General features: G+C 53.3%; 1 protein-coding gene across 2 annotated transcripts; it reads left to right on the top strand.

Annotated features, from left to right (window-relative positions):
• Positions 1 to 1,949: 1,949 nt before the first annotated feature.
• Positions 1,950 to 21,102, top strand: KCNIP2 (potassium voltage-gated channel interacting protein 2). 2 transcript variants are annotated; one of them, XM_075533668.1, is made up of 10 exons: positions 1,950 to 2,022; positions 16,333 to 16,428; positions 17,186 to 17,239; positions 17,970 to 18,094; positions 18,458 to 18,527; positions 18,701 to 18,771; positions 18,900 to 19,007; positions 19,198 to 19,302; positions 19,443 to 19,505; positions 19,790 to 21,102. In XM_075533668.1, the coding sequence occupies exons 1-10, from the start codon at positions 1,950 to 1,952 to the stop codon at positions 19,835 to 19,837; spliced, it is 813 nt and encodes a 270-aa protein (XP_075389783.1). In that variant the 3' UTR covers positions 19,838 to 21,102. The 2 variants fall into 2 exon arrangements, with proteins under 2 accessions (XP_075389783.1, XP_075389782.1); XM_075533667.1 differs by having other exon boundaries at positions 17,141 to 17,239.
• Positions 21,103 to 24,641: the final 3,539 nt, after the last annotated feature.

Here is a 24,641-nt window from a genome sequence, read left to right as displayed (position 1 = left end):
CTCATTTCTCAAAGACTGAATTAAAGCAATCCCCTGGTGTTGGTCCCATTAGTGAGAGCCCTCTTTCTGCCTCTGCGATGGTCCCACTCAGGCAAGTTGACCAATCCCAACGTTGGGATTCTGTACACTGTCACTGTAAGGTGTTACTCCCTACAAGAGTGCTACACACTCATTTCCAGTATTAGCAAACTACCCTGTCCTCCTGGGGGGCCCCCAAGTGCATCATATTTGCATGGTCCTGGGGATTCCCTGCCTGCCCTAACAGATGCTGTTCCTCTGGGTATCTCCCACGGTGAAGGTGCACAGAGCTCAATTCAGACAGACTGCCACTTTTCTTACCCTTCGGGTGGGAGGGCGAGAAGAGCGTCCCCTTCTCCCCACATCTGGGTTCTTGCCAGTCTTTCCTCTGACCTGACCAGGTTAAGTCTAAGGCATGGACCTGCATTTCTTCACAGATGCCACTCAGCTGCCCAAGAACTCAGCACCCCCAGGAGCCCCTCATGTCCTGCCCATACCCCAGAAGCCCTGAGAGCAGAAGCCAAGCCCAGGGCATTGTTCCCAAAGACAGGCGCCTCTCTGCACTGGCTTCCCACCCTGGTTTTCCCTGGGCTAATTAAATCAAGTGGTTGGAATTAGAATCCAATTGAAGAGATTAAATGTGCTGAGGTCACTTTAGTGGAAACTTTGGCTCTTGGCAAGTCACTCCTGCAGAGAAGCTGCTGGAAGGCAGGGTTGGCTAGGACACTGCCACCATACCATTCAGCTGGCCCCCACTCCTACTCACCCTCATGCTGGGTAAGGGGCTCTTGAACTTGGAACCCTCCTGGGGAAAGAGTAGGGTAGCCCATTGAGTGGCCCTTCCTCAGTGCCTGAGGTGGTCTGACTATATGCTGGCACCGGCAGGACACTGCCGACCACTCTGTGTCTTGGCCGTGGGACAGCCCTACAGATGTCTCCCAGATCTGCTGGCAAACAGAAGGAACCTAGGACAGAGAGGTGACAGAAGAGAAAGGCAGGAAAGTTGAAAGACGGAAAGGGGGAGGGCTGGAGCAGAGTCTGGAACTGACCTGGTTGACTCCCACCCCACTACCCCTACCCGCCCCCCTCTCCCCCCCCCCCTTGGTTGGCTGGGTCCTCTGGGTAGAAGGCACCAAGAGTGAATAGGGCCCAGGGCCTGGGGTGCATCAGGGTTGGTTCCTTCTGGAACTTAGGACAACTTTTACCCGCTGGATGAGAAGAGCCTGCAGTGGAGGCTGGGGCGATTTCTCCTCCCCCCTCCCAGCGACCCCACCCCCCAGGCCTTGTCAAGCAGAGGTCATGGAGTACATGGAAGGAGAAACAGGGAAACGGAGTTGGCACGTAGACAGGCACAGGAGACTTCGAAACGTACTCTAGGCTCTGAGGACAACGAGCTGAGAATTGGGGCCAGGGTCTTCTGGTGGGGCGCTTTCTGGCCACGCTCCTCTCCCCCCCACCCCCCCTCGTGGGAAACCCCAGGGCTTCAGGTTTAAGGGGGAGGGTTGCCAGAGCAGCAGCCCCGCTCCCCGCACTTCCCAGCTCACTCACTCCTTCCCCTGAGCCTCCCCCGAGCTGCAGGGGTGGGGGGGCGGATGGATGTAGGGGAGCCAATCCCGGCTGTGCCGGAGGGGGAGGCAGCGCTGACAGTCGCGGGGAGGGGGCGGAGGAGAGGCGGCTCCTCGCGGCTCGCTCCTCGCTCAGCTCCACTCGGGCTCCGAGTCTGCGCTCACCTGCCACCAAGCCGCCCGCTCCTGCCCGGGACCCCCGGGTGGGCCCTAGACCCCGGCCCAGGCCCTGACCCAGCCCCCAGCCCCTCCTCCCGCTCCACCCCCGGCCGCGCGCTACGCCGCCAGGGGGCGCCGTGTGAGCGCCCGCCCGGCACCCCCTCCCCCGACCCAGGTGGGACGGGAGGGGGGCGCCGGGGGGAGGCCATGCGGGGCCAGGGCCGCAAGGAGAGTTTGTCCGATTCCCGAGACCTGGACGGCTCCTACGACCAGCTCACAGGTAAGTGGGTGGCGCGGGGATATTGGGGAGAGGGGTGGAGTCCATCTCCCCCAGACCCTTCTGCCTCCAACCTGGTCCCTGTTCCCCCTCCCTCCCATCCTCTGCCCCCTCCCCAAGGCCCCTCCAAGCTGGTCTGGGCAGCAGGACCCGGGTTCAAGGCTCAGCGGGGGGCGGGGGCAGTAGGGAGAGGCAGCAGGTGTGGGCATGTGTGACACAGGATTGGCAGGGTGTCTGGAGTGGGAGGTGTTACGTGTGTGAGTGCCTGTCATTCTTTGTATGTCTGTGTATGTGTTTGTGTGTGCGCTTCGCATCTGGTTGCCATGCGCCCCAGCCTTGGTGACAGCCAGGGTGAATGTGGTTGTGTGTGGCCATGCAATTGTGTGATCTTGTGAGATGTTGGTGTTGGGTAGGATCTTACCTGATCATGTGTCTTTGTTGTATGTGCAACTATGTGCTTTGAGTGTGTAATTCCGTATGAAGTGGCATCTGACTACCAGAGTGTGTCAGAGCTCAGTGATGTGTCTCTCTCGGAAAGACTTTCTGGTTGTAAACCTTGTGGGGTCGGCCTCTGTGATGGTGTGTTGTGTTGTGTGATGATGAGACCGGGGAGTGAAGTTGGCACTGCATGCTGTGTACTTCTGTGTGGTGGTGTCTGCAGTAAGGTTCTGTGAGTGTCTGTGACGTGCCTTACCCTTGCTGCCTCTTTGGTTGCCGGGTGCAAATGGAGGCAGGGGAGTCTTTAGTGAACCTCACTGATTACCCAAGTTTTCCACAAACAGCCCAGATGTGCTGAAGGAGACTCTAGTGTCCAGCTGCCCAGCCTGACTCCCAGTAGCACTATATAGTCCCAGCACCCATACCCTGTGGAGAGGCTGTGGTTAGTGATGGGTCAGCCCTCCAAACAAGTATTATGACCATTCCTCCAATGAATGCTCTTTCAACCCATAACAGCCCTTCCAACCCTGAAGAAAACATCTTCTTGCCTCCCATTCCAGGTCCAGGCCTAGTGAGTGCCCTGTTGCTTCCCCTTATGTGTATATGGTGTGTGTGTGTGTGTGTGTGTGTGTGTGTTAAATCCATACATTGTGTGTGTGTGTGCAGATGCCTGGGTTTGGTAGGTGGCTCCATGTGTTTGTGTAGGTGACTATGTCACCTTGTGTATATTTCCATGTTCGTGTGTGTTTATATGTCTTTCATTGTGCAGCCTGCTCAAGAGCTCCAACAGTGTGAGAGGAGGGAGGCTGTCTCCCCTGTGGCTGGAACAAAGCTAAGGGGAGGCTGTGACCCTTGTCTTTCCTGAGGGGAGTGAGGCTTATGAAGACTTTAGAGATGGAGAGAATAGAATGTGTCTGGAGACCTAAGCGTCTCCCCATCGCTGTGCCAAGGCCCCAGGTCTGAGAGAGACCAGATCTCAGTGCCTCGGCTTAGATGGGACTCAGGTGCAACTGTCCCGTTCTACCACGAACTCCCTTCTGACCACCAGCTCAGGAGCCTTGAGAGTATCCTGCCCCTCCAACCGAAGCCCTCTTGGCAGTTTCTGCTTCCTGCTCCAGTTAATTCTTTCAGTTTAGTGGCAATGGTCCCCTGCCTACTTGGCCATTTGGAGCTGTGATCGGGTGGGGGTGGTCAGCACCCCTACTAGAGGGTGCGAGAATGAGAGTGTAAGTGCTGGCTCCGGGTCACTTTTTCCTCTCTGGGCCTCACTTTGTCGCGTGTCAAAGGGACCATGCTATTTTGTGCCTGGCTGCTCCCGAGAGAAAGTAGAAAGGTCGAGTCTCAGCAAGCATCATCAAGCGTGGTTCAAGCCTCAGCAGCCAAGCTCCACACACGACTAGGAAAGACAGAAAGAGGGCTCCCAGGGGCTCCCCTCTAGAAAGGGTGCTTATCTGATAGCCAGAGATACATGTGGTTGAGATGCCAAAGTAAAAGGAGAGGACTGGCTGTGGATGCCAAGCTCCTGTGCTGAAAGCTTAACCGCTGTCTGAGTCGTTGTCCACGGTGCTGAAGTGAGCTCCGGTGGAGGCGCGGCCAGGCCTTGTGAGCTCCCACAGAGAACTTACCAAAAAGCCAAACTCACTGCCATCGAGTCGATGGAGAGTCACAGCGACTCTATAGGAAGGAGTAGAATTTCCCCCTGAGAGTATCTGAGGCCGTAACTCTCTATGACAGTAAAAAGCCCCGTCTTTCTCCCGTGGAGCGACTGGTAGTTTCGAACTTCAGACCTTGAGGATCAATTACAGTCCGACGCAGCAGTCAAGAAATCAAGTGACGTGTTGCCTTGGACAAATCAACTGCACAAGACTTATTTCAGGTATTAAAAAGCGAAGATGACACCTGGCGAACTAAGTCACACCTGACCCAGGTATTTCCTATCATCTCATTTGCCTGTAAAAGCTAGACAATAAGATCAAAAAGAAATCGATGCCTTTGAACCATGGGGTCGGTGAAGAATAGTGAAGGTGCCCCTGGCTGCCCGAAGAACGAACAGATCTTGAACACAGTCCTGCCAAAATGCTCCTTAGAGGTGGGGATGGCGAGACGTCTTGAGTACTTCGACCACGTTATCAGGTGGGAGGGACCCGACCCTGGAGAAGGACGTGCTGATTGGTAGACGGTCGATGAAAAAGAAGACCTTCAGCGCGTTGGACTGACAGTGGCTGTAACGATGGGCTCGAACTTTGCAAGGTGAAGGACGGCGCGGACCCGGACCCGGCGGCGGAGTCGTCTGAGATGCGGAAGCTCGCGCGCGCGGAGGCTGCCGGCTCAGGATCTCCGAGTTCCCGAAGTCCCAAAGTCTTGCCACTCGCCGGAAGCAAGAGGGATGCCCAGTCTGGGCTGGAGTTGGAGAGGTCTCCAGCTGGCGTCACCCTCCTTCACCGGGCAGAAGGGAAGAGGATTCCGAGTCCGCTTCCCTCTGTCCGCCACTCCACCCCGGAGCTGTCATCAAAGTTGGGGAGACTTTGTCAGGGGGGAACCCATCAGAGTCCCCCATCCAGCTCCTCCAACTAGTTTGCTTAGCCCGGCGGGAGCAGCCTGCTGACCACCCAATGGTTGGGGGGAAAGGCAGCGACCGGCGACAGCCCTGTCCCAGCCCCAGCCCCGAAAAGATCCGGTTGGCCAGACCTGGGTCGCGGTCCCAGGTGCAGCGCGGCACCTGCAGAGCCCGGCTGTGGCCGTGCGCATCGTTTCCCCGGGCTTGGGCGCCCTCGTGCGGTCAGATGAGCCATGCGCGGGCAGCCGAGTCCGGAAAGGCCAGTGGCCGAGCCCCGCGGGCAACATTTGCATGGGCTTAAAAGGTGCCCTCCCCAAGGTGAATGAAATTTTCCATCAAAAAATGCACAGCGGATCCCAGCCGGGGAGTGGGCTGTGTCCTCTCTCCTGCAGGGTCTCAGGCATGTGAAGAAGCAAGAGGGTCCTGAAGGGGTTTATTTCAGGTCTAACCAGACAGCAAGGAGCCCGGGAAAGGGCTCTGAGTGGGTGCGAGCGCGGGAGTGCGGGCTGGTGGTCAGCGCCCGGTGCTCACCCGTGAGCCCCTGGGGCCAGGACGCAGAGGGATGGCGGGCACAGATAGGCGTAGGCGTGCGAGAGAGGGAGAGAGAGAGAGACCTGGAGCTAGAAGACACTCAGCTGGGGGCTCGTCGTTGCCACCCCAATACACAGGTCAGGTCGCTTCCTCTTCTTCCCTCCAGCTTCCTCTCCCACTGCTCCCAGACGGGTGGCTGTGTAGAGGGGTTGCCATGACAACGCTATCCTTTTACCCCTCCGTATCCATGCCAAAATAGGGGTGGGTGGTGTGGGGACAGGCAGAGGGTAGGGGGGCAGGGGAGTGGCAAGCAATGACAGCGTCGATGCCTCCCGCTCCTTTTTCAGGTCCCCTGTGGGCTCCCCTTTCCTGCCAGAAAACGTTGCAGAAGAAACTTGTGAGGTGTGTGCCCCCCCTACCCAACACACACACACACACATTCCCTGAGTCCGGGAACTTTGGGGGCAGGTACATCCAACCACGTGGTCAGGGTGCGTGCCCCAGCTCGGCCAGCAGAGGCTCCACCAGGGCGAGTCCCCGGCTGGGCTGCTCCCTGGGGCAGGGACCGCCCCCGCCAGGCGGCCTGGGGGCGGAGCATGGCCGCAGGACTCGCGGCCACACCATGAACCGATGCCCCCGCAGGTGCCGGAGCCCGTTGGGGCAGGCAGCGCGATCCCTCTACCAGCTGGTGACTGGGTCACTGTCGCCAGGTATGAGGAAGGGAGGGGCAGGATCCCTGGCCTATAGGGGCAGTGGGATGAAAGCCTTCCAGAGGTGGGGTGAGGGGGCACCTCACGGGGTGGGGAGTGGGGGTAACCGGGTCTCTTCAAAGAAAAGCTTTTAAGGCACCAGACCCTCACGGAGGTGGATCCACTAACAGTGGGGGGTGAGGAGCTAGACTTCAAAGAAAGCAAGAGAAGGATGGGTGGGGTTGCTGATACTTGGAGGAGGGCAGGTCTTGTCACTGAGCCCCACCGAGGAGGAGGCTGGGCCCTCTCGGGGTGAGAGGAGGAAGCTGGGAGCAGAGTAGGCAGAAAGCAGCTTGTCAAGACTAAGGGGGCTGTCGATGGCTGGGGCGGGTCCAGAGACAAGGCTGGACCAACATAAACTCAGCTAGTGAGTTCATGGCTGAGTGGTGGATATGGCCTGGCAAAGGGCTTATCACTTTCCTTTCCTGGGGCTGAACAGGGCAGGGGGGCAGGTGAGGCGAGCGCTGGGGCTTTGCACCCCTGGGGGGGTGCATGTTTCTGGGAGCCGCATGGGGCATTCTAAGGGGCATGTACTGGCATTCTTTGCTGTGGGGTAGGTTGGGCTTTCTGAGTCACATTAAGTAAGTGTAGTCTGAGTGTAGTGGGGTTATAACGTGGTATTGTATTTAGGACATTTGTGACATGTGGATTGTGGGATTCGGGTACACCCGGTTTCCCTCAGGGTTATGGAAATGGCGCCCGCAGAACTCAGCCTTCCCTTGCAACCTGGCCTCAAAGCAACCTGGCCCTGTGGTTGCTTCTGGAAGAACCTGAAGTTTTTTGTCTCTCTCTGTGGATAGCTACTTGGCTTCCTGGGCCTTTCACCTCTCCTTGCCCAGAAGAGATGGCTGAGCCAGAGCCATGTTTAAACTCTCTCTCTCGGGAGCATACACTCCGGAACCCCCTGCCTGGACCTGTCTCTGGTGACAGATGGCTGGAGCCAGGCAGGGCCAGCTCTCAATCATTGCAGGCATGACTTCCAGGCCCTAAAATAGCCCCAACATCTAGGATGCCATTAATCACCTGGTACCGCTAGGGGCTGCAGTAGCTTCTAGCCTGGCTGTGGCTGGAGTGGGACTCCGGTCTGAGAGCAGGGCTTTCACTGGCTGGGGAAGGAGGGCAGCTGCACGGGGTCAGGCCCCAGACACAAGGCAACATTAATCCTGGGTGTGAACGATGGGATCTCTGTGGTGAGATTTAAAGACCCTAGGTGGGGCACCTAGTATCCCCAAATAGCCTTCCCTTGGGCCTTTCTTGGTCCTGAAGAACTTCCATTAAGGCTTCACTCACTGGGTAAAGAGTTAAGTACAGGGCTCTTGGAGAGGACAGATCTGAGCAAGTTTCCCACAGACCCTGATTCACCGCCATCAGATCGATTCTTGCTCATAGTGACCCATTAGGACAGAGTAGAACTGTCCCTCTACGGTTTAGAAGACTTTAAATCTTTACAGCAGTAGCTGTGAGTGGGCTAGTGGTTTCGAACTGCTCACGTTGGGGTGAGCAGTCCAACGCCTGAAAAACAACTCCTTCATTTCGGACAGACTCTCTCACCAGGGGCCTGAGGGATACAGGCAAGACCTTGGGTTCCTGTGAGGTTGGGTCAGGGATCTGAGGAATTGAGGGTGGGAGTGAGGGGGGAGAGGAGGGAACTGAGTTGTTCTGGGGTCTGTGAATCAACTAGGGGACGGGCAGGAAGCTGCACCCCAGGTGCCTCATTCAATCCAAACAACCTAATCTGCCATTCAAGGCTCCATTGAGCCTGACCCTTCTTGCTCTCCCTACCCATCACTACTCCCACCTGAACTAGCTATCACCTTCCAGGTCTCTGTGACACGCCATGTGCATTCCTCTCTATGGAGAGAGAGCCAGAGAGGGGGCAGAGCCGGGGCTCTGGTTCAAGTCTTAACCCACCTTTTCCTCAGCTATTTTATTTTGGGCAAGTCATGTTCCTGAGCCTCCATTCCTCATCTGCAGAGAAGTTTAAGACTCCCTGTGCTCACAGCAGCCGTTAGAAAGGATAGCTCACTCCATCAGGCTTCTTATGCCTACTATTTCTACTCTGCTGGGAGTCGGAACCAACCCTCTGGAGTTTGAGTGAGATACTGTATGTAAATGAGATAATATATGTAAAGTGGACAGAACACAAAATGTGCTTGATAAATGTTGATCCCTTTTTTAAGGCAGGTGGTGACACGCCCTCTTCCTATAGAGCAGGAAGGGAAGGTGCATGACTTCTGAGAGGGACATCACGGGAGCAGATAAGAATGTTCTAGGTACCCTGGGGACTCATGCTGTTCACACGAGTTGACCTGCTGATCACAAAGTCAGCAGTTTGAAACTACCCTTCGTTCCCTGGGAAAAAGATGAGCCTTTCAACTCCCATTCATATTTACAGGGTTAGAACCCTAATAGGGCAGTGTTACTCTGGCCTTTGGTGTCACTTGAGAAGGAGAAGGACTCCATGGCAGTGAGGGTTTGGGGGAAGGACAATGATAATCAGGATAAAATAACTTGTGTGTACATTTTACGATTCTAAAGTGTTAGAACTCATTGATTCATCTAATTTTTGAATAAACACAAAATGTGAGTAGAAGCATTGTTACCATCTCGACTCTATAAATGTAAAACTACCAATAGCCATCCTTGCAAGTCCAGCGGAAAAGGTATGCTCGCCACCAGTTTTCTCCCAGCTTCCCAGTTGGATGAGATCGGCCACGTTCAGGGTGTTTGTAATGACCGTAGACTGCTGCCCAGTTAGAAAGAAATACAAGTCTGGCTTTTACTAAAGTTCATTTCCTGACTCATCTAAACCAAACGAAATCAAACTCACTGCCATCGACCCCCTTCTGACTCTCAGCGACCCTACAAGACATAGAAATGAGCCCAGTCTTTCTCCAGAGGAGCTCTCCAGTGATTTTGAACTGCTGACCATGTGGATCACAGCCCAACACGTAACCACTACAGCACCGGGCTCCTCAAAAAGTTGCCAGCAAATATTAGGCACTCTTTGTTGAATGACTATAGCCTTATAACGTAGTGGTGACATGTCTCCCTGCCCACTATTGGAAACCAGAACCATGTTTGATTTGCTTTGGGCCACAGGCACCAGCCCAGAACCTGGTGTTGAATTTATATACGCACAATTGTTTAACATCTTTGCCCAATGTAGTTGAAGAGACAGGGTTGGCTCAGACAGAAGATCTAGGTTCAGATTTCTCCCTCATCCTCTCTTAAGCTGGTTGGCCTTGAGTAAGTCCCTTTACCTCTCTGTGCCTTATTTGTAGAAGTGCTTTGTGAATCAGTAAGAGCTATGGCAATCTAAGGGGCGGGGGTAGGGTTGCTACATTAGTAATAATGGTTTGGTTATTTGCTGCTTTTAAGATAGCTCCCACCTCATGGTGACCCCCATGTACAACAGAACAAAACTCTGCCTAGTCCTGTGCCATCCCCCTGATTGGATTGTTGGGTTCCACAGGGCTTTTCCCATGGGCTAATTTTTGGAAGTAGATTGCCAGGCCTTTATTCCCATTCTGTCTTAGTCTAGAAACTCCACTGAAACCTGTTCATAACGTAACACACCAAGAGAAGGGTGGGGGCTGCGTAAGAAGTGCATGGGCCAGGAATCAAACCCCAGACTCCCACATGAAAGGCAAGAATTCTACACGGAACCTCCAATTGTCCCTCCAGAAATAATGGTAAACCCCAAAGCTTCTGACACCTAGCCACCCTATCGGTCAGAGTAGAATTGTTCCTGTGGGTTTCTAAGACTGTGAATCTTTACAGGAGCAGACAGACTCAGTTTTCATTTGCAGAATGGCTGGTGGGATTGAACAGCTGCCCTACTCGAAGAGTTTTCCATGTATTCGTTCATTCACTCCTCCCAAGAACCATGTTTTGTGGTTGTTTGGTGCCATCGAGTTGGTTCCAACCCATAGAGACCCTATACACAACGGACAAAACACTGCCTGGTCAATCCTGCGACCTCCGCACAATTGCCCCGTGCCTGAGCCCATTGTTGCACCACTCTGTCCATCTATCTCGCCTTCCTCTCTTTCACTGCCCCTCTGTTTCACGAAGCACGATCCCCTTCTCCAGGAACTGTTCTCCTCTGACAGCATGTCCAAAGTATGGGAGATAAAGTCTTGACATCCTTGCCTCTACTTCTCCCGAGACAGATTGGTTTGTCCATTTAGCATTCCATCATGCTTTCAATATTCTTGGCCAGCACCATAATTCAAAGGCATCAACTCTCCCTCCATCTTCCTTATTCATTGTACAACTCACACATCCACGTGAAGTCGGGCGCACCATAGTCAACATCCTTGCCTTCCAATATCCTAAAGAAGTCCTTGTGTAACAGATTCACCCAATGCAGTGTGTCTTTTGGTTTCTTGCCTTCTGCTTCCATAAATATTGACTGTAGAGCCAAAATCCTTGACAACTTCAATCTTTCCTTCATTTATCATGTTGTTACCGACTGGTCCAGTTGTGAGGATTTTGGTCTTTACATAGAGGTGTAATTCATACTGCAGGCTGTAATCCTTGATCTTCACCAGCAAGTGCATTAAGTCTTCCTCACTTCCAGCGAGCATGGTTGCATCGTCTGCATAGTGCATGCAGGTTGTTAATAAGCCTTCCTCCAATCAGATGCCACATTCTTCTTCATATAAGCCAGCTTCTCTGATGATTTACTCAGCATACAGATTGAACAAGCATGATGAGAGGATACAACCCTGATGCACACCTTTCCCGAATTTAAACCATGCATATGAAGTAGGAAATATGAGTTACAGAGAAGTTAAGAACTTGCCCAGTTAATTTCAAGTGCCAAACCTGGGATTTGAAACCACGGAATCTGGCCCTGTACTCCCTACCTACCATATTATGCTGCCTCTTTTTACCGTCCCCACATGGCAGAATCCAGGGTTGAATTCTGAGGGCCCAAGAATGAGTCTGGTGGCTGGGAGAACACCAAGGCTCTGAAAGGGACAGAGGAGGATGCTCGCTGCCTCAGAACGCAGGTCAGACTTGTAGGAGTGAGGAAGAAGGGAGAGCAGGAGCAGAGAGAGGCCCAGAGTAAGGCCTGAGTCTGAAGTGTTTAAGAGACACTGAAATGAAGAATTCTGTGGATGAGGATGGGGGGAGAGTCTGAAACCCCAGGGGTGGAATGTAGACAGTCACAGGGAGACGGTTGCCTAGAACACCTGTGATCTGCAACCTTTAAGGAAGCAGTTCTCAACCTGTGGGTCTTGACCCTTTTGGGGGTCGAAAGACCCTTTCACAGGAGTCACCTAAGACCATTGGAAAACACATAAATATTTCACAATATATAATTACATAATGTTTTGTGATGAATCACTATGTGTTAATTTGTAACAATGAAAATACATCCTAGCCCCCAATAAAATGATTTTTAAAATGAAAATATATCCTACATATCAGATATTTACACGATGATTGATAGCAGTAGCAAAATGACAGTTATGAAGTAGCAACCAAAATCATTTTATGGTTGGGGGTCGCTACACATGAGGAACTGTATGAAAGTCGCAGCATGAGGAAGGTTGAGAACCACTGCTCTAAGGCGTGAGAGACAAACTAGCTCCTGACTGGCCAGCAGAGGAGCTAGCCTGCTGGAGACAGCCCTTCTTCCAAGCTTCCCCTCCTCACCTTCCGGCAGAGGGTGGCCTTGCGGGCAGGGGATCCGACGGCGCCAGGTGGGTGCCTGACCCCCAGTGGTGGCCATGCAGAACTGCAGGGGACCAGCCTCTGTCCCAGGCGATGGCCCGAGAGGAAACTCCTCTCCCCGCTGGATGGAGGGCGAGCGGCCTTGAGTCACGCCGTCCGCGGGGCCTTCCGGGTGGGCCAGATTTCGGAGACGGTTGCGCGCGCGGTGGTCCAGAGCACCGGCGCCGAGAAAAAAGGAGGCTCAGGTACTGCCTGAGTTTGGGGCCTTGCCCAGCCTCCTTTGCCTCGGATGGCGCGCAGGGGGATGCCGTCTGCAAGCGCACAGTGCGGCAGAGTCTGGCACCCAGCAGCCCTCCGCAGCGGGCCGGGCCGAGCCAGCAAACGTGTGTGTGTGTGTGTGGGGGGGGATGCACGGATTACTCGCTCAGCAGGGGTCCCCGCAGGTCTTCCCCTCCCCGCACGAGGGAAGCGCCTGGCGAGGGAGAGGGATTGCTGGGCTGCCGAGGAAGGTTCATATTTCCCTCCCACCCCGGGACTGGGCTTCCCTGGGCGGAGGCAGGGCTGGAGGCAAGTGGGGTGGTGGGGCTGGGGAGCCCAGTTGGCAAGTTCACGTTCCCACAAGGAGCCTGGAGCGTTTCCCAGACAGCTGACATCAATCCCTGCCCTACAGGGTCGTGATGGGCCCAAGTAGCCCTCTTCCTGTGCAGGCTATTGGAGCTCCCTGGGGCCTCAGTTTCCCTGCCTGTGGTCTGTGGCCTGTGGGAGGAGAGTAGTTCCTGTCTCACAGTCTCCACGGCAACCGCAATCGATGCCGGTGGTGTCCTCTTGATGCAAGAGGTCACTGCCTCCCTCCACTGCCTCCTGATAGTCACACACACGTAGACAATTCCACCGAGATGCAGGCATCCTCAGTTACTAACACCACACCCCCTTATGCACACTCGGACGCGCTTCCCTCACCACACACTAAAGTACAAGTGTGGGCACTCACGAACACACAGGCACGGGAGAAGGAGATGCACGCACGCCCGTGTCTTCTGACCCTTATATCCCCATATCGAGCGTGTCACACACTCATCCGCACTGCCCTGGTCGTTATTGCCCGCGGTTCGCTTCTCTCTGGCCCTTCCTGTTACAGAGTCGCCTCCAAGGTGTCTGGGGAAGCTGGACTCAGGCCCCTGTCTCTCCTCTGGCCTGGTTAGTTTCCTTTATGCCGAAGGTGTCCGAGGAGGGGCCTGTCCTAGCCTTGAGGTGGCCCCAGGAAGAGGGAGAGGCTGCGGCTGTGACTGGGAGGCGTGTGGGCCAGAGGCGGGGTGAAGGGGAGAGGGAGGAGAGACGGGGCGGGGAGGCGGAGGGAGGCTGCGGGTCCGACTAGGACTCCGGATGGGAGGTGGTGTGAAGCTGGCGTCTGAGCCTCAGCCTGGTGGGGGCCATGCCCCGGGCCCACCATGAACCTGGAAGGGCTGGAGATGGTCGCTGTGCTCGTGGTCCTCGGGCTGTTTGTCAAGGTCCTGGAGCAGTTTGGTCTCTTTGAGCCTGTCTCCTTGGAAGGTAACCTAGGTGTCTGTCTGCCCTGCAGTGTTAAAGCGGGTCACTCCGCCCTCAAGGCTAGGGCAGGAGTGAGCCCGAGAGTGGTGGGATGGGCCACCTTCTAGAGGTGAGGAGGGGCCATTCCGGAGAGGAACTGCATGAGGGGTGGGTCAGCTGGAGGGGTGAGGAATGAGGGGACTGGGGTGTGAAGATGACATGAAGTGAGTCTGGGGACCCGCAGGAGGGCGTCTGGAGAGGAGGAAGGAGGCTTTAGGGTGGTGTGATAATACCATACTGTTCTGGAGTTCCTTTGAGAGCCAGGGCCCAGTCTGTCTTGGCTCTAAAGATGGTTCTTCATCCTCCCACCGTTCAGGGGTGAGACTGAGTGCTCATGTGTGTTAGAGTGGAAAAATGAGTGAACCTCTGTGTGTGTGTGTGTGTGTGTGTGTGTGTGTGTGTGTGTGTAATGTAATGACACAGGCTGAGATGGTGGATGAAAGCTGGGAGGTGCAAGGGGAAGGGGCCCCCCGGGGGAGGCTGGAAGGCCTGTGTGGCTGAACCTCCTTGATGGATGTTGGGTTAAGTGTGTGGCTGTTCTCTGAAGATACACCAACTCCACACCCAGAATTTGGCATGGGGGTGAAGTTTGGAAGGACAGGAGTGGGGACACTGAGGTAATCCTAGTTTAGCTGTGGTTGGAGGTGGATCAAATCAGGGCCTCTGCTTCTCAAGTCCTCACCCCCACCCCACCTTCTTTTGCCCCTCCCAGGGTCCAAGGGCAAGATGATCTCCAGGGCTTTGATGTTGGGAATGGGAGGTCAATTCCCCAGCCTATCCCACCAGCTCTGGAGAGTGATGCTGGAGAGGTAGAGAGTTCAGTTTGGCCTCCTCCTCTCTCCCCAGCTCCACCACAGGGCTAGGGCTATTCCTGGGTTCCACAAGAGAGAGGAAGATGTGCCAAGACACTTGGGAGAACTGGAAAAATGTAAAAGAAACTGGGGGGCACAGGAAGGTCTACAATTTGTTTGCTTTAGGGTTTAGTAAGAACAGAAAACTCCTAGCCACCGCACCCCTCTGCTGCATGGAGAGCAGAGAGTGAGATGTCCTTGAACTTGGGAGGCTGGACTGGGTTTGTTCTCATCCAATCCCAAGAAGCTGCTGCTGCCTGGTGATTTCCTTTAGACTGTAAGGTGGTTAAAGGGGCCACGGGAAAAACCAAAGCATTCACCAGGCTAAAGGCAGCCTCTTTATTCAACTTCTGAATAACTGAGACCAAGGTCGTTGGTCTTAGGGACAGAGGCGCTGAAGCTGCCACCCACTCCCCACTGGCAACTACACCACCCCAGGAGACAGGTGCAGTTTGGCTTCAAGCAACCAAAGTCTGGGCTAATGGAGGTCTGGGCCTGGGGCCAGGCCACCAAGATCCATCCCTGATCCCCAGCACAGCCCACTGCCTCCTTCCTCCCACCTCTTTATAGCTTTCAGGGCTGAGATGTACGTAGTGGTGGGCAAGACTACAAGTGACCTCATGAAGTCATCTCCCTGGGAGCAGGCTCTGGCTTGGTAGGGTGGGGTGGGTATGCATGGGTGTGAAACCAAACCAAAGTTGGCCTCTTCTAGAGTGACTGAGACTTTAGGTAGCGGGCCAGGTGTGATCCTGGGTTCTGGTCTTTGAGACTGGGAATGAGGGCAGCTAGGAGATAGGTCTGTAGTTGTCTCAAATTTTCCTGTAATTTTGCCTTCAAAGGACGATCCATACTGGGAAGTCTGGGAGGGCCCACACTTTCAGGGTGAATGAACTAGGTTTCTCTGATCGAAAACCTCTGAGTGCCAGCTGGAGAAACATAAAGGAAAGGTGGCTGAGGACAAATGGGGGGGCTCTGCAGATGAGTCACACTATAGTATAGGTGGTTGCCATGGTGACCCTGGTTTATGTGTCAGAATATTATGAGTTCACAGCATGTGTGTGTTGTAGTGTCCTTAACTCACTGTGACATGATGTCCCAGGGTCATTGTGTGTCCTATGTGGTTTGATCTTGCCCTGTGTGATGACTTGTATGGGTTTCCCTATGTGTGTATCATGTGGTGTAGTGGTTATGTGTTGGATCGCGATCCACATGGTTGGCAGTTCAAAATCCCCAGCATCCCTGTGGGAGAAAGATTGGACTTTCTATTCCGGTAAACAGTCTCAGAAACTCACAGGGGTCAGTATGAGTCAGCATTGACAAGATGGCAGTGAGTGTTTTGGGTTTGGTATCCTGTTTTATTTAAGTCATATTGGTGTGTGTTTGTACTAAGGAGTGCTAGATCAAAGTGTGCCTGTGTGTTTGGGGACCTGCTTAAGCCATCAAGTGTGGGTGAATTACTGAGTATCAAGCTGTTACTGTATGATATTCATCACTGTGATTTATCATTCTATGTGCCTATCACTATATACGCCTGTCACTGTGTGTATATGTGTGAGAGAGAGAGGCGTGTTCCTATCCAGGCAGTCCCTGGGTTAAACCTTACTGTGGGCACTGGGTCAGCAGATAGAGGCCACTGCCTCCTTCCTTCCTTGCTGTCTCGCTGTCCCCAGGCTGTGTCCCATGGTACAAAGTGCTAGAGCCACCTTGATGGATTTCCCACACCAGTGAGACCCACTAGGCTGCCCTAACCTTACCCCCTGCCACCCTGCCATTTCACTCCTACCCCCACCTCCACCCGCCATCCCCAATGCCCTCCGCCCAGCCCGGGTTGTTTGTGACTGGCGGGGAAGGGGGAAGGGACAGAGGGACCGTGGGGGTTAATGTGCCTTCCTGGGGTCTTCTCTTTTCCCAGGCCACCCTCCAGGGCCCACTAAAAAAGCGCTGAAGCAGCGGTTCCTCAAGCTGCTGCCGTGCTGCGGGCCCCAAGCTCTGCCCTCAGTCAGTGAAAGCAAGTGGCTCTCCTGTGCTTCCGGGGGCGGGACCCGAATGCGTGTGGGCGTGGCCAGTGTGGCAGTGGGTGGGGAAAGCGTTGGCTCAGCCCTCACGTGCGAGTGCATGGACTGTGAAAACTGAATGTGAGGGGGAGGTCAGTGTAGGGGCGGGGCCAGAATGTGACTGGGCGTGGCCGGCGTGGCTGGGCTGAGGGCTGAGCCTGTGTGGGTGTGGTCCGTGTGGCGGAGGCGGGACCAGGCGGCTAGAAGGGCCGGGGCGTGGCTTAGTTGGGCTAGTGTCCGTGTGGCTGCCCGCAGTGAGCCTCAAAATGTGTGTCGCCAGCAGGTTGGAGACAGGTCCAGACACCAGAACATTTGCGTTTTCTAGTCCTGGTCTGGCCCCCAGCTGAGTGATTTCCAGTTGAGCGACCTCACTTTGTCCCTAGATTTCAGGGTCTTCAGCTGGTGGGCCTTGCCCACCTCACAGGACTTTACTGCATATTGCCAGCCCGGTTTGTGGTTATCTTGTGTTTGAGGCCGCTGGGTCCCACACCAAAGTAGATGTAGATAAGGATGGGGGTGAATTCCACAAGCATGTGTGCGTGGAGTCCGTTTCACGTTTGTCTGTGCTCGTTACTTGTGCCTTGGCGTGCAGCGCTGGGTGTGTGCATTGTAAGACTTAGGTTTGTGAGATTTGCTGAGTGTGAGGGGCGAGGTGTGTGTCTGCAGTTGCCCCGGTCTTCCGCTTTCTCGGTGACAGTTCGCTCCCTTCAGCATTAGCCGCCCCAGCCTCCCTCCACCCCTACAGACCCCGCCCGCTGGACCCAGGTGACTTACTCTCCTGGTGGGGGCGGGGGAGGGGGCCTTCGGGAGCGCTGGGTGGGGGGTGGGCACTTGCTTGGGGACTAAATGTTGGGGGCTGGGGCGGGGCTGAGATGGGGCCGCGGGTGGGGCTCTCGCTTTGGCTGGGCCGGAGGCAGAGGCGGGATTCTGGGCGGGGCTTGGCTGGAATTGGGCGGGGCTTGGCTGGAGCTCGAGTCGCCGGCTGGGGATGGGCGGGGCATGGCTGGGGCTTGGTGGGCGGGGCGGAGGGAATGGGTCTGAGGAGGGTTGGGAGTGGAGGAACGTCTGGGAGGGATAAGGCTGGAGTTGTGGGGAGCTGAGGTGTTCTGGGAAGGTCCGGAGCACTCTCTGATGCCTGATCTCTGGACCCTTGTTATTCTTGCTGTTCACCTTCTGAGACAAAGATGGGGCGGGGGTGGGGGTGTGAGTGAGGTCACTTCCCCTCCAACCAGGGACCAAGGGCCCAGGGGTAAGCGTGAAGTCGGATGCCTGGCTCTGGGGCCAGGCCTGGCCTTGGGCTGAACCCAATGATAGATCTTGAAGCTCACCAGGGCTTTGACTTCTTGCCTGGACTTCTGGAGCGTCCCAGAAACAGGCAAACTGGTCTCCGAGGTTGGAGAGTGGGGAGGGATGGGATGGGTCGGTGTTTCAAACAGGGGGGTCGGGGCTCCGGCCTGAGGCGCGGCTGTCCCCCACCCCTCCGCCCCCCCCGCAGACAGTGTGGAAGATGAGTTTGAGCTGTCCACCGTGTGCCACCGTCCCGAGGGTCTGGAGCAGCTGCAGGAGCAAACCAAGTTCACACGCAAGGAACTGCAGGTTCTGTACCGGGGCTTCAAGAACGTGAGTACCAGCCAGGAGGACCTGGGGGGAGGCTGGGACAAGAGCCAGGTGTTCTCAGAATCCTTAATGAGGGTCTCCCCAGAAACCTTAGGGGATGTAAGGTAGGCAGAGGCAGCCCCATCCCTCCAGCCCTGATTGAACTGAGCTGGACCGTTCCCAAAGGGTAGGGCCAGAAAGAGGCAAAGCATGTGGATTGGCAGTTTAGTCAAAGGTTTTATGGGTAGCCTCCTATCACAAACCTGCATTGTGTGTGCCTTGGGGACATGAAGATTTTCCCTGTTTCTGGCAGTCCTTGGGCTTGGAAGATGGGGGGTGAGAGGAAAAGGTTTTTCTCTGCCCTCAGCCTGGTCTGCCTCCCTCCAGGAATGTCCTAGCGGAATTGTCAACGAGGAGAACTTCAAGCAGATTTACTCCCAGTTCTTTCCTCAAGGAGGTGAGGGGTCAAGGCCAATTGGGATGCAGCAGTCTGGCAGCTCAGTGGGAGAGAGGGTTCCTGAGGGAGGGGCTGGGGTTGCCTTGGTGATGAGGGAGAGGGTTGAGGGGCCCCACAGGCCGGATGTTCTCTTCTGTTTGGAAACAGCTTACTTCTCCAAACTCCTCCTACAGACTCCAGTACCTATGCCACTTTCCTCTTCAATGCCTTTGACACCAATCATGATGGCTCCGTCAGTTTTGAGGTGAGCTGGGAGAGGTGGGCTAGGGAAGGCTGTTTCCTAGGGCTGCGGGACCAGGATCTCTGGACCAAACACAGAAAGCGAGTGGGCGGAAGGTATCAGAGGATACAGCTTGTATTGCCTCTTTCCAGGACTTCGTGGCTGGTTTGTCGGTGATTCTTCGGGGAACCATAGATGACAGGCTAAACTGGGCCTTCAACTTGTATGACCTCAACAAAGATGGTTGCATCACCAAGGAGGTACAGGGCAATGGAAGGGCTGGGAGCTGTGTGTGCCAAGTTCGGGGGTGGGGATGGGGGTGATGGAGCATGGCCCACATATGGAGAGGCATCACGACCAGGAAGGGTGAGGTCTGCCCTCTGCTCTAACCCTCCTGGTTTGGAGGCTGGAGCTTCTAAGAAGAGATCCTTTTCTCTCTTGGTCTAACAGGAAATGCTGGACATCATGAAGTCCATCTATGACATGATGGGCAAGTATACATATCCGGCACTACGGGAAGAGGCCCCCAGGGAACATGTGGAGAGCTTCTTTCAGGTGCCTTGGATTAGGTGGGGTGGGAAGGTCTGGGAGTGAAGGAGACGAAGGTCAACCAGGTCATTCACCTGAGTTCTGCCTTTTTGCCTGCCTTTCTTCTGCCCGTCCTCCTGTCCTCCCACCTGGCCACCACCTTGCAGAAGATGGATAGGAACAAGGATGGTGTGGTGACCATTGAGGAGTTCATTGAGTCTTGCCAAAAGGTACAGGACCCTTTCACCGCCTCATTCAGTGACGTAGAAGAAGGCTCCTTAGGGCAGAGTATGATACCCCCAACCCACCCTTATCCCTAATCCGATTGCTTCACACCTGGGAGAGGCCTACCTCCTTCCCACCTCAGGTCTTTCTGGGATTTTCCCTTCCCTCTGCTTCTCTCTCCTTGAATGCCCCCACGTCTGACTCAGTGCCCTGTCTCCCTGTCTCTGACAAGCTCTTTCTCTCTCTCTCTCTCTCTCTCCAATCTGCCTCCTTCACACCATGGCCACAGGATGAGAACATCATGAGGTCCATGCAGCTCTTTGACAATGTCATCTAGTTTCTCAGGGGAGAGGGTCAGAGTGCCCTGGGTGGACCATGCTCTAGACCTTGTCCAGGTGGACATCACCCTTCTCTTCCCAGGTCTGTCCCCACCTTAGCCCTGCCTTGGGGCCTGTAGGGAATCAATAGCCTGAGGACACCTTGCCCAGATCACCAGAACGGGGAGGGGGGCCAGGGGTTGGGGGACAGGGAGTGGGCAGAGTGCATCTGGTGGTGCCCTTGCAGTAGGAAGCGAGTAGTTCTCCCAGCTCCCACCCTTGCTGTAGAAACCACCCCCGACACTAGACAGAATGTCTCCTGCTATGGTGCTCTCACCCCCACTCCCACCCCACCCCCTACCCCCGATCTCATAAACATATGCCCCAAGACTCCCTTCTCAGAGAGGATGTTGAGCCCTTGGTACGGGCTGGCCTTTCAGAATTGCCTCTGAAAGTTCCGTGGGAAGGGGACGAGTGTATCAGGAGGAGTCTTGGGCCTGGACCGGAGGCTAGCTCTAGGAAGTGGCAGGGGTAGAGGGCAGAAGAGCCTGGTTTGATGGTCAGGGGGAGCTCAGGCAGGCCAGGCCATAGCCATCAGAATATGAATCACCAGGCTCTTCAGAAGACCCTGTCTCCTTGGAGTCGCTCAAGAAAATTCCCAGATCCTCTTCAGTACTGGGTAGCCTGAGCTGTTTGGCTCCTTTCTGGAATTCCTTTCTCTCCCTCCTTCCTGTTTGTGTGGTGATGATTGCAGAGACACTGGGATGGGGAGATGTCCTCACTGATGCCTGCAAGCGTGTCAGTCCACCCGCTGCTCATCACCTATTTCAGTTACTTTGGATTTTCCTTTGCCTTGTCCTTTAAATTTGGTGACATGGAGCAGGTCAGGGACCTTCCTTCCTGCACTTGGGATTCCATCATGTCCCCAGTGAATGCCTTAGAAGGAAAGCGGAGGAGAGAGCCAGGCATGGCATCTGAGCCCAGGTATGGAGGGCATTCATTAGAATCTGATCAACCCAGGCTCCTTTGCAAATCTCTACCTGGCTTCTTCAGTGCCCACCTCGCATTTCCTTTAGAATTCTCTCCCCAATCTGCCCAGCGATGTTCCTGTGCATACAAGAGCGTGGGAACCATACCACCAAGTTCTCATCTCATTGTGAGCACCCGTAATGTACCTGCTTGTCCCATTCAGTCATACTCCCAGGATCTGAGAGAGAGAACACCATTTTCCCTTAAAACATTGTTGACTGCTTTGCATTTTTTTGGCTCTTCTGTATATTTTATAAAGTAAGACATACACCAGATCCAATAAAACACAAAGGCTATGCACAAGCTGCTGTCTCTGCTTTTTTTGTCCCTTTCACTCGACATGTCATGCACAGCCCTTCACGCATGCGTATGCACAGAGAAGCTCCTCTCTCGCCAGGGGAGCCATAGTCTGGCCGTACATTGGAGAGAGACACAGGTTCTGGCAGGGTAAGAAACCAACCTGATCCTCCCACTCAAATCAGAGCATCTTTGTTCCACATCCCAAGAGGAGATACGGAAGAAGGGACAGGACATTGGTGTTTTGAAGACTATGCCAAGCAAGCAAGATGTCTTTGGGACCTGGCGACCACATCCTTTTGACTGGGGATCCATGTGTTGAGAACCTTCTAGACCCAGGCAAAAAGCAGTGGCAGAGAAGCAGGCGTGGTAGCAGAACCCAGACTCCAGGAGATGGTGTCCCGGCCTGCAGAGTGAGAGAGCTGAGTGCCTTTGGGCAGGGGACTTGCTGTTGGAGTTGGGTGCCCCTGGACACCTACTGGTATAGTTCAAAGCCTTGGTAACATTTGCCCAAGAGGCCTAAGGGACTGTGGGCCTGAGGACCAGAGAAAGGCTTGCTCGTAAGCACAACCGAGAAGAGCTATCCTGATTGAAAAGTGTATTGTGAGCCTTTCTCCCCAACTCCCAATAACTTTTTAGTTTGTTTAGTTTTTTACTGTGACTTGGGTGAGTTATTTCTGAGCTTGGATCATAACTTGTTACTTCCCTAATAAACCCCATAATCGTGAATATTGTCTGTGAATTCGATGTGGCCAATGCAACAAAGAAGGCTCAAACCCAGCCGAGAAGTGGAGTGCCGTGGGACAGACAGCGGGTGTCAGCATTTATGAAAACAAATAAAAAAGGTATGCTTGCTCTCCCCTTCATAGGAATCATCCCTCCACCATGCTATTTGACACCCAAATCAAAAGTTCTTACTCCCAGACTTCTAAATCTCAAGGTGCTTTATTTGGGGAGGCGACATGCTCACGCTCTTCAGTTTCCAGTGACGGTTCCTCTGTATAAAGAAGCCATTGTCTCTAGTATGAGTACGCATTTGTGTCTACATCCCAGTCACGAATAATGGAGAGATCAGATGGCCTACACTCGTGCCGCCGTCGTGCCCCACAGGGTGATAGAGACTTCCTGGCTTTCTCATCCACAAAAGGAGGCTTAAAAATGTCCAAAAAAGGTCATTTCCAGAACCTTTCATTATCTCATATGTGTTCCCTGCTCACGTCACTGTGGAACCATCTGCTGCTTCACTTCCCAAATGACTCAAGGTCTGATGCAGAAACAAGAGAGATACAACCATTTCCATATATTTTTAGGAGGGTGTGTATCCTTGAAGCTAGATTAAGAATCTGTGATCTCATCTCTTCTCTACCAGAAGACAGATCCAGGGAGGGAAGAGACTTGCCCAAAGTCATCCAGGGAATTGGTAGCAGGATGGCCCTGGAGTACACTCAATACGTGTGTGTGAAGGATGCAAACAGTGTAGGAGATGCATCCGCTAAACACTGGGAGGCGCTCTCATGGTTCCTCTGTTTTCCCGTCCTACTGCTTCTGTTTGTAGCCGTCATTTACTTAGATGAGCATTTGCCTGTCTTCCCTGATACACTGTAAGCCTCTGAGGGACATCGCAGATTGAATTGTGTCAGCTTAGGTGGGCCATGACTCTCAGTGGTTGATGATGATGTCATTACCCCTCATGATGTGATCAGATAAATCAGTTGAAAGGGAATTAGGATAGGAGACGACACCCTTAATGCAAGTTTCCTTGGAGTATGCTTGCATCATTTTCTATCTTACAGGAAAGAAAAGGAGGGAGGGGCCTCCTATCACCAAGAAAGAAAGCTCAGAGAGGAGCTCATCCGTTGGACGTGGGTTCCCTGCACTGAAAAACTACTAGACCCACGAGAAGGTTGATGACAAGGGTCTGCCCCCAGAGCCAGGAGGAGGCCAGAGGGAGAGAGGACAGGAGGGTGGGGGAGAGGGGGAGAGGAGGAGAGAGGTAGGTAATGTGGACTCCAACCTCCTAAATTGTGACAGAGTAATTTTCAGTCTGGTAAAGCCATCCACCTGTGTTATTTCATTACATAACTTCAAACCACTGAGAATCATGGTCCACCCAAGATGACACATTTTTAAAAAAATCATTTTATTGGGGGCTCGTACAATTCTTATCACAATCCATACATACATCCACTGTGTCAAGAACATATGTACATTTGTTGCCATCATTCTCAAAACCAAGATGACACATATTTTGAGGGATACAATTCAATCCATGACAATATTGCCTGGAGGTACTTTAAACCTTAAACCAGAAATACTCCTGGAGTCTTCTTAAAACCAAACAATGCATCGGGCAGCGTAAGATATGATACAATAATATTATTATTATTATAAATTATCAAGTGTTCATGAGGGAGGGAGTAGCGGGGAGGGAGGGAAAAAATGAAAAATGAGCTGATTCCAACAGCCCAAGTAGGGAGCAAATGTTTTGAGAATGATGAGGGCAACAAATGTACTAATGTGCTTTACATGATTGATGTATGTATGGTGATAAGAGTTGTAGGAGCCCCCAATAAAATGATTAAAAATACAGACAGTTTAACTTAACTAGTTTTAAAAAATGCTTGAAGCATTAGGCTATTTTAAGAACTGTATGGGATCAAGCTGGCACAAACTCACTGCCATCCTGTCAGTTGTGACTCAGCGACCCTATAGAGCAGGAAAGAACTGCTCCCATGGGTTTCCAAGAGTGTAACTCCTTAGGGGACAGAAAGCCTCCTCTTTCTCCCACATTGACAACAGCAACTGCAGAGATTCAATAGGAACCTTAGGGGGACAGTGAGTTTGTATTAAAACAATTTAGAGAATATGAGTGATTATGATTGTCCACATCGAATATTGTAGTCAGTGTCATTGAAACTTGAATTGGTAAATGTCTGTGTATATTCTCAACAAAAACAAAATGATTGGATGATTGAGCATAATGAGTGTATGGGTCAGACTTTGGAAGAATAAAGTTTACAAAAAGTTGACATCTGAAACTGAGAATTGCTAGGGGATGAGACATGATTTGAAGGTAGGGCACATAGATGGGATCCAGAAAAAAACCAAGCAGCAGGTTGGCATTTTGATCATCTTTTCTTGGCCATTGCTCCATCTAAAGATTCACTTGCCTTCCAGTATGTCATATTAAAGGGGTTCCTTCTGTCTTTTTGGTCACCCTTCCTCAGCGCCTCCTTGCCAACTCATCCTTTGTAACGGGAGCCCAGTGGCTTGACCTGAACCCTTCCTCACAGAACAGTAACTCCATGACTTTAAGCACTCTGCAAATGCAGAAGCACCCAATTCATATTCCCAGAACTCTCTTATATATCCAATTGCCTCTTGACATCTCCATGTGGACCTATAAGGACTCTCAGATTTAACATGTGAAAATGGAATTGATTTATGCCTGCTTTGTCCTTTTCTTAGTAAATTTCACTACAATTGCTGAGGTCAAAA

Source organism: Tenrec ecaudatus, chromosome 16 (assembly GCF_050624435.1).
Source record: "Tenrec ecaudatus isolate mTenEca1 chromosome 16, mTenEca1.hap1, whole genome shotgun sequence".
Taxonomy (NCBI): domain Eukaryota; kingdom Metazoa; phylum Chordata; class Mammalia; order Afrosoricida; family Tenrecidae; genus Tenrec; species Tenrec ecaudatus.
This window is presented reverse-complemented; position numbering and strand designations above follow the sequence as displayed.